We start from the raw sequence: 10381 nt of genomic DNA on the forward strand, positions 1-10381 counted from the left end.
GAAGCTGAAGGCTTCTTTTTTGTGATTATTTTGTGTATTACATGTAAATCAAGCCAAGAGCTTATTTTTTATTTTGAGTTAGTATTCTCTTTTTGTAACCAAGTGTTGGCGTGGAAAGTTGTAAGCCTGTAGGGCATTTACTTTTGATGTCAACATGTAATACTTTTGTAATGAATACTCTGATAAATAGAATTATGCATTTATTCTCTTAAGTTTATGGATGTCTTGAATGTATGATTTATGGGTTTATTTTGAGGGCGTTACATGAACATATAAAATAAATAAAATTCATATCATGGTTTAGTAAAGGCCGATCTTTTGATCAGGTGAATAGGGGTGTTCAATTAATGATCTTCCCCTCTCATACCAAAGGTTGCGAACCAAGACAACATATGATGAACAGTGGCCTTGGCACAAATCATGGGTTTCTTAATTTTCCAAAAATATTAGGTGGCGACTTTGAGATCTGATGACTTAGCCCATTTTGGGCAAAAGATTTTGCAATAAAATGGATTTTCTAAAAGTTGCCAAATCTGGACTCTCATCTATGTTTCACATTGCACTAGTGAGATTAGATCAAAGAGACCGAGGGACCAAACTGTTTAACGCGCACGGGTACACCCCGGGCATGTTACACTATTTCTAGATTTAAAAGAAAATTTATTTTTTATGAAAAATAGCATCACCTGATTCAAAAATAGTATTATTTTCCATATAAAAAAAATCTATAAGCCGTACCATGCAACGCATACCCAAGAAAAGCACAGGTGGTAACTCGTTCACCCAATTTAGGTCATTTAGGATCTGCAAGCCTCATAAAAGCTAAACAACCCCAAACTCTCAAATAACCTAGATTTGGTTTATGCCCCCGCCACAACTCATAAGGTATAATTTTAGTCTTTTTGTGTGACACTCTATTTATCACATAGCAAGTTGTCAAAATAGCCTCGCCTTAATGATTTGAGGGAGCACCTGAATCAATAAGCATTGTATTCGTCAAGTCAATTAACGTTCTATTTTTTCTTTCAGCTATGCCATTAGATGAAGTGGAACATGGTGGAGTAGTCTCATGAATAATTCCCAATGACTGAATAAAAGAGTTGAATCCAAGAGATTCATACTCCCGGCCGCTATTACTTCTAATTCTCTTAATCTTTTTACCGAATTGATTTTTCACTTCAAGAAGGAATTCTTTAAATTTCTCAAAAACATCACTTTTATTTTTTAATAAATATACGTTTGTATGTTTTGAAAAATCATCAATAAAAATGATAAAATATCGGTTACCATCACGAGTTAAAATTCCTTCGAACTCACACAAATCAGTATGAAATAATTCTAGCAATTCGATATTTTTTCTCAACACTTTTATGAGGCCTCTTGATAATTTTTTTTACTGCAAACTACACATTTCTCAATTTTTTTTGTCACTTTAGGAATTAATCCTAAACTACTTATGATTTCCACATATTTACTATTAATATGACACAAGCTAGCATACCAAAAATTAATAGAAGACAACATATAAATGAAACAAAGTTTACCTTTGTAGTGGAATTGTCATTACCCTCTTGTGTTATTAATGCATCTTGGCCTCTAGCCTCCTCTTTGACTCGGATGTGAGTGATCAACGCCTCTAAGGAAGTCTCCTTTTGTTTGTGGCGCATGCTCTTTTGGAATTCTCTCCAAGATGGCGGTAACTTGTCAATAAGTCCTGCAAATACGAAGTTATCAGTAATCTTGATGCTTTCAGATCTTACTTTTGCAACTATCATTTGGAAATCTTGTGCTTGCTCCATAACAGATTTTCCATCCGCCATTTGGAAGCAAAAAAATCGGTTAGCTGCATACTTTTTTGCTCTTGCCTCTTCAGTATCATACTTAGTTTGTAAAGCTTTCCAATTTTTTATTTTTTATTTTATTTTTATTTTTTTATTATTTTTTTTTTTTGCGGAAGTGTAAGTGGTGTCATAATAATCATAAAATTGATCAACAAGGCAATTTAAGAGATAAAAACGACATATATACTCATCTGTATTGTAGGAAGTCACTTTTGCTTCATGTGCTTCATTTGAGGTAAAAAAGAACTTTTCATTTCCACCTCTTAAAATGAACTCTCTTGAACTTGAAAGACTTGTTGAGGTCTCCAATTCCATTATTGGTTTTTTTCTAGTACTTGTTTCATGGTTAATCTCCTTAAAATTGTTGGTGAAATTACTAAAAAAATTATATTTTATTGATAAATAATGCAAAGAAAATGAGATACAAATAGATTAGGCTAAGGCACGGATATTTCGTTTTCTTTAAAGAGATCAAACCCACTGCGTTAGGAAGAACCCAAATATCGATACAGCAGTTACAAAATTATGACTTGTCCCCTCCAAGATACAACAGCCTAACCACTTATTGTTTGGTTCAGGTCAACTCTACAAAAGATGGTGAACCCAAAGCTCCACCAAGAAAAAAAACAACATTCTTTGGCTAGTAATCTCTCAAGTATAAAAAATAATTGGTGTAGAAAAGAGTAGATAAGATGAATTATTTATATGCCACTAGGACCTTACAAATTACACCCAAAAATAGTAATAATAATAACCATTAAACTAGAGACAAGGGAGAGTCTCCAAATATTGACTCACCACCAAATCTATGAGTTTCCAATTAATTTTTATTCATGAACAACATAAAAAGTTAAATTTAAAAATTAAAAAATAAATAAATAAATAAAATATTAAAATGGTCCAACATTAGATGTTTGTTTAAAGTTCTCCAAAGAAATGTTGTTAGTTTACCTGTTGCTCAAAGTGCTATACAATACTATTAAAATGTGTGAATCCATTGCAATATTTAAGACTATTATGATGATATCTGTACATAGGTTATTTTAGATTCTTTTATTGCTAAAAAAATAGAGAAATATGGTGAAAGTCTGGATCTCTATGTGACGTGTCAAACCATTAACTTGTAAATTAAAATATAAATGAACTATCATATTATCCGTGATATGCATAGAATAAAATAATATATTATTTATTAAAAATATAATAATTATATTTATTTTTTTTATATTTTGTTTCTCGTAAATAAAATTTTATTTATAAGTTTAAGAATTTTTTTTTTCAAATGTTCCTTTACTATATAATATATAGTATAGATAGATTAAAATTGTTGTATTGAAAATTAATAATTAAAATTATGCTTTGTTATAAAAAAATTGACATAATTCTAATATTACATTAATTTAGAATAAAAATATATGAATTTTAAAAAATTATCATATTGGTTTTTGAAAGGGAAATAATTAAAGAAATTTTAAAAACTTAATAAGTAAGAAAGAATCATCGTAACATGTAAAATCGTTAAAATCACGATTAAACCAGCAAATCATTCAAACCAAAATGGTTTAGCTTAATCAGTTAAGTTAAAAGACCAACCAGCTTACACAAAAATTAATTAATTAAAATTTTTAAATTTTATTTTATTAAAATTTGAACTGTTAATAAATATGGAAATCAATCTATTAATTTAAATTTAAAATAGATAGATTTAATAAGAATTTATATTTATTTTATCTATTTTTTTAATATACAAATTATTTTTTTTAGATTTTTTATAAAAATAATTTAACAATCCCATCACTAACTATAGTGTATGAGAGAAGTTGAAAAGGCTGTAGTAGTAAATATGGGAGAAGTCAAAAAGACTTATGAATTAGAAGAAGTCAATAAATGCTAAGGTTTTTTTTTTTTTTTAAATCAAAAAATTAGAAAATTAAGATTGAGATATTGAAGTTCCCACAAGGCTTGTGAGTTGGAAACTCCCTTTTCTTTATATAATACATATATATTTTATACTTTATTAAAACTTTTAGCATTAAAAAATCAATAATTAAATTTTATCAAATATGCTTTAAATCTAGTCATCAACTTATTTTTTAAACAAAATTTTCTCATTCAAAATTTTGGCAAATATTTATTTAGGAAAACTATCCACATGCTAGTGCACCATGTTCACGGTTATTTTTAAACTTATGTAATTTAGGCCCTAATCTAAATCCACCTTGTATTTTTTAAATTTTGTTTAATGTTTGGCATGACCCATAAAGTGATTATAAATTATAAGTAAAATTTTAAATTATTAACTTAAAATAAGTTGTAAATTTATTTGGTGCAATGTAACTTTTGATAATCTATATAACATTTTTATTGTGCAAATATACATAATGCCTCAAAAGTTATTACTAAGACGAAAGATATGAGACTCTTATATTCATATGTATTTAAGGATTTCAAATAATTTTTTTTTAAAAAAAAAAGAAGTTACAAATTGTAGTTTAAAAAACCTCTATTTTTTAGCCAAATAAGCTATAAAATATCAGATAAATTATAATTTAAAATTACAATCAAATAAACTTAGTCATACAATATAATATAATATAATATAATATAATAAGTACAAGATTATTTAAGAAAAAGTGCACCAACTATAAAATTTGAAAATTAAAAGCAAACCATATAAAAATTTTGAAATATGAAATCATGGAAATTACAAAACATAAATGCATAAGTAATATTATAACCTTATGCATCATATAAAAGAAGAAGAAACTTATGATGAAAATTTATTAATAAATATGCACATTTTTTCAATAGTCTTTGTCATCCATATTGATGTACTTGATAAATATAGATTTCAAACCATTGAATCTCGACCGAAGAGATTGGAGATTTATTTTATAAAATACACTTAGATTAAATAAGCATGAAATAAATTTTTAGAAATTAACATAATTGTTAGATGCATAATAGAAATAAGGATGTGAAAGGCTAAAGTAGAAATTGATCTTTATAAAAAAACATAAACTTACAATGAAAAAATTTATCAATTGAATTCTTCACAATTGCTCCATCAATAATAGTTACAATATTTGATGAATACCGACTCTAATTTGACTTGAATCCAATAAATGCAAGAGAGTAGATTTATGAGAGATGTGAATTGCTTCTCATAATTTGTGATTCAGAATTTTAAAATTGATTTAGTCTTCTTTCTTTTTAAAAGTCATAAATTATGAGAAAATTAGATTTTTTTAAAATAGTTATATGGCTTTGAATTTTAAAATGAGTTAGTATACTTTCCTTTTAAACTATCCACATGCCTGTTGAATTGTTTACTATATTTAATGACACATAATTTTAAATCTTGAAATAGAAAATATATATATATATATATATTTAAAAATTATAAATTATGGAATAATTAGAGTTTTTATTTTATTTTTATTTTTATGATTATAATTAGATTTCAGTGAATTGCTTCCATATTAGTGGCACACAAATTTAAATTTTAAAATAATTGAGCATACTTTCCTTTTAGAAGTTATAATTTATGGAATAATTAGAGTTTAATTGTTATGGTTAAATTAGAGTTAAGCAATAGACTTTTTTAAAAATAAAAAATAATTAGATTTTAATGAATTGCTTTCATATATAGTAGCACACAAATTTACATTTTGAAATAGTTGAGCATACTTTCCTTTTAAAAATCATAATTTATGGAATAATTAGAGTTTTATTATTATGATTAAATAAGAGTTTAACCAATAGAATGTTTTTTCTTATTTAAAAAATAAAAAAATTTAGTTTGAGGGTTTAGAGTAGGGACGGAACCAAGATTTCATCACCGGAGGAGCCAAAAGACAAATAAATTTTTTGTACCATATACATAAGCACGCATGTATGTACAATATCATATATAAATTATGTATATACACAAAAAAATTCAAATACTACAAAAGTAATTTCTAATAGGATAAAGTTTTTTTGGTACAAAATTAAAAGAGAGCGCAAGATAAGAGAAAAATGTGATATATATTTTTTATATTAAGGGTCATTTTATGTATAAAATGAAATATATTTTTAAAATACCATGACAAACGATATTTTTCACCAAAACTGAGGGGCCATCGCCCCCCATAGTCTTCTCCTAATTTCGTACCTGGTTTAGAGCTCCCACCAGCCCTGTCATTAAAAAAACCCTTTTTCTTTATATATCTAGATGAGTAATGAGTTTGGCGTGTAATGCGATTTGCATTTTAAAGCAAGAAAAAATGTACAAAATAAATTCAACCATCTATTATGGGATCTCCATATTTTTTTTTTTAATGCAAAGATGATATCATATATCAAGATTCAAATGAGATACACTTCATTTAAAACATATTACCAATTACATTATTTGCGATTATGTTGGTTTTTTATATTGGGATATTCTCCTATACATGCGTCAGTGGTCACTATTGTGCAGTTTGCACAGCACTGGATGCTGTGCGGCTTATGAGAATTATTTCGGATTTTATTTTCATGATTCGAACCGTTTAATTTTTAAAGAACATTAAGTAGAATATACTAGTAACAAATCAAATTAATCAGATATCGATAGACTTTTTATCAACTCGCATTTGTATATATGAAAAAATAAATATATAAGTATTAAACTGAATACAAATGTAATTTGATAAAGGGTCTATTAATATTCGATTAACTTGATTTTTTACGAATATGTTCTACTCAATGTTATTTAAAAATTGAATGATTTGGATCATCAAAATAAAATCCGAAACAATTCCTGCACAACAGTCACAACTGTGCAAGCTGCACAGCAGCGACTCCAACTCCACTATACACATCTTTTGAAAGATTATATTATATGTACTTTTAGTTATGTTATTTTTTTTAAGTATGATGAATATTTTTTTTAATTATAATATTATTTTAGTTATAATTTATGAAATTTTTTATTATATCTCATGTGATATTTGGTTATGATTTTTTTTTATTTTTTTATTTTTTTTTATAGTTATGACTAAAAAAATATAAAGTTATGTCATTTTTTTTTTTAATGATAAGGTGCATATAGTACACACTTTTTGAAGTACCACAATCCTTCCCTTTTATGATTTTGGTTAAAAATCATTATGCTAACTCATCCTTGCTTACATTCCGATCTACTCAAATTTCACTAACTACTTTTCAAATGGCAGTTGATTTGGTTATAAATCGTTATGCTAACTCATCCTTGCTTACATTCCGATCTACTCAAATTTCACTAACTACTTTTCAAATGGTAATTGATGTGCCATTTGTACAACAGGTACTGATGTTCGGGTTATTGGGCCCATTTTAAGTCTACCTTGATGATTTGAACCATTTTAATATTTAAATTTTTTTGATTAAAATATTCTTACAAAAATTCAAATTGATTGGATATGAAAATCACTATAATCAAATTGATTTTACATTCAATTTTTTACTCAAGATTACATTTATTGTTTATTTTTATTGATTCAAAATTAATTTGATCATAGTGGTATTGATATTCAATTAATTTGATTTTTTTAAAAAAATATTCTATTAAAAAATTATAAATATTAAATAGTTCGAATCATCGAGACATGACTCAAAGTAAGCCCCATCAGCCGAACAACGACTGCTGTGAAAATGTCACAGCAGCCACCCTTTGTATTGAAGCTGAAGCTTTGGTTTTTCTAGAATTAAGGCAATGAGAAAGTTTTGAAAATGCATAGTTTACCTATTTAGAGCCTGTTAACCAAAAAAAAAAAAAAAAAGAACCAAGTCATCGATAAAAAAAATTATATTGGCGGAACCGATTCACAAGTTTTAATTCTTTAACACTTTTGAACATGTAACTAAATCAATATTTCATTGAGCAATTTAAACAAACATCTCAAATTTACAAACTCAATCCAAAGTTCTACAAATCAATAACAGCCACAAACCCACAGACCAGAGTTTGATCACACCACTGCACTTGAAGATATCCAGGTATCTCTCCCTAGCCTCCCCCCGAAACTAAAAGATTGTTTGACTTTTTTCTTGATGTTGCCAGAAATAGTTACTATAAAGAAAAGACTTGTGATTCACTGGTGGATTGGAGCCAGAATTGCATCCCCACTCATAATCAGGCCCGGCCCTGAAATTTTTAGGACCCAAAGCTAATAATCAATTAATAAATTTTTGAGGTCTTTTACATTTTTTTTATTGAATGAAAAAAAATAAAGATAAAAGAGAAAAAAATTGTGTCAAAATCACAAAAAATACTTAGTATTATATTACAATAATTAATAAGTATCGCTTGATCCTCGCTTTTCTTGCATTTTTAGAAGCAAATAAATCAATCATACTTGCATAATCTAGTTTTTTGCAAAATCATTTTTAATGAATAACAATGTTAATTATTTTAAATGGTCCTTTCAATTTTTTAATGGGCCAATTTATTTTAAGTTAGTTTGGATCTTTCTTAATTTTTTTTGGATTTAAAATATACCTAATATATTCAAATAAACTATAATAGGAGGACCTTTTTTGGGTCTAATTTCAATGGATAACAATGTTAATTTTTTTGAATGGGCCTTTCAATTTTTTAATGGGTCAATTTATTTTAAATTAGTTTGGGCCTTCTTTAATTTTTTTTTTTAAACTTAAAACATACCTAATATATTACACTAAACCATAATAGAAGGAGGCTTTTTTTTGAATCTATTTTGAGGGCCCTAGGCCATGGCCTTGTTGGCCCATGCCCAGGGCCGGCACTGCTCATAATGGACCAAAAAACAAAAAAAACAAATTGCGCTGGGGGAAGATGACAGAGCATTTTGGTTACGAGTTCTTGGATGAGCTTACTGAAGGGGGCTTCATCGAGCCTATCTACAAAAATTGTGGCTTGGTCATCGATAGCGACAGGATGCACTCCAACTTACATTTTGCTGTAAAGAAGATTTTCTTTATATCAGTGTTTGCTAATACTCATATTGTTACTCCATGTGATCGCTATTATGGCAAGGCTTCCTCAACTTTGCTGAGGCTGTCGTTGATAGAAAGTTTGAACGGTTTTCCAAGTTCATCCATTTCAACATTGTTTACTTGGGAAGGTGGCAGAACTCAGTCACACATCACATTGAAGTTGCAGACATCAAAATTCTCAATGCACTCAAGAATATGAAACAATTGAGGTTTCTTAGCCTTTGAGGAATTTCTTTGATTACAGAGCTTCCTCAGTTCATTTCACAACTGACTAATCTTGAGATTCTTGATCTCAACGCACGTCGCAATCTTGAGGTGGTTCCAGATTGGATTGGCTTGCTTAAGAATTTGACACACTTGGACATATCTGAGTGTTACCTTTTAGATCACATGCCCAAGGGGCTTGGTGCATTATTTAAACTCCAAGTCCTTAAGGGATTTATTATTGGAGATTCCGAGGACAAAAAGTCAAGTACTATCAATGATTTGACAAAATTGCCAAAGCTGCGAAAATTGAGCATATCCACTAGTATGAAAGAATTTCCAACAGATCTGCAACTTCGTCATTTACAAAGATTAAAATCTCTACAGAAGTTGAAAATATCTTGGTCAGGATGCATTTTACAAGGTAAAATTGATGATTCACCAAAGCAAGCACAACTATTTGCCAAGCGGACAACATTGACAAGATCATTCACTGAGCAGTATGATCCAGAACTTCCTCACCAATTGGAACTTCCTTTATCATTACAAAAACTAGAGCTTGAGTGTTTCCCTAAGATAACTACACCCAGTGGGTTGTGGACTGACAATTTGAAGAACTTGAAGAAACTTTATATCAGAGGAGGACTATTGTGTAATCTGAACGAAATAGTAGCTACCACAGTTGAAATGTTACAATTGAAGTACTTGAGTAACTTAGAGATGCCTTGGAAAAACGTTATGATATCATTTCCCAATTTGATTTACTTGGAGAAAATAGAATGTCCCGGCCTCAATTCCTTCCCGTGTGATCAGAATGGTGTTTGGATGAGCAAACACAAAATCAAGAAATAGCAATTATGAGAAATACAGTGGAAGAAGCTACTGACGGAGGAAGGGAGACCTCTTTCTATTGTCTTCCCTTTCTACTTTTGGGTTGGCAAATTAATGTCTTGAGAGATAGTATAGTAATTTCCCTCTCTCATGAAAAACTAGTTGTACGTATTTATTTATTGAATCAAATGTATATGTCTTCAAGGTCATTCATTAAGGCTTATTTACAAGTTTTCAATAAAGTTGCATTTGGGTAAGGTAGAGCATGTCTTTACCGGTAATTTTTTTGGAGGGAAATTACAAAAAGAAAAAAAAAAAAAAAATCAGAGTTTGAATTTTGTAATAAAACGAACTTTAGTTTTTAATTTTATCAATTAAATACTAAATTTTTGATTTGTTTTCAATTTAAACCATCCACCTATTTCCTTTTAAGTAAAATTAACAGAAAATAGTATTTTTGCCATTAAACTTAATGTAGTTTTGCAAACAATTATCTAAAATATCTGTTTTTATTAAGTTTAATG

The 10381-nt window shown here is 28.3% G+C and overlaps 1 protein-coding gene across 1 annotated transcript; it reads left to right on the forward strand.

The window, feature by feature from the left end:
* The first annotated feature begins 8661 nt into the window (after window positions 1-8661).
* Window positions 8662-9878, forward strand: LOC145802640 (uncharacterized). Its single transcript, XM_082895397.1, has 2 exons — window positions 8662-8908; window positions 9067-9878. Exons 1-2 carry the CDS (start codon window positions 8662-8664, stop codon window positions 9876-9878), a joined length of 1059 nt encoding a protein of 352 aa, XP_082751523.1.
* Window positions 9879-10381: the final 503 nt, after the last annotated feature.

This window comes from Camellia sinensis, chromosome 11 (assembly GCF_055761805.1).
Source record: "Camellia sinensis isolate YWXY chromosome 11, ASM5576180v1, whole genome shotgun sequence".
Taxonomy (NCBI): domain Eukaryota; kingdom Viridiplantae; phylum Streptophyta; class Magnoliopsida; order Ericales; family Theaceae; genus Camellia; species Camellia sinensis.

Bases quoted from the DNA above. Each gene is read 5' to 3' on its own strand.
- LOC145802640 (XM_082895397.1), top strand. From the start codon at position 8,662: ATGACAGAGCATTTTGGTTACGAGTTCTTGGATGAGCTTACTGAAGGG. The intron at 8,909-9,066 runs GTTTTCCAAGTT...CTTTGATTACAG, and splicing joins GTTGATAGAAAGTTTGAACG to AGCTTCCTCAGTTCATTTCA.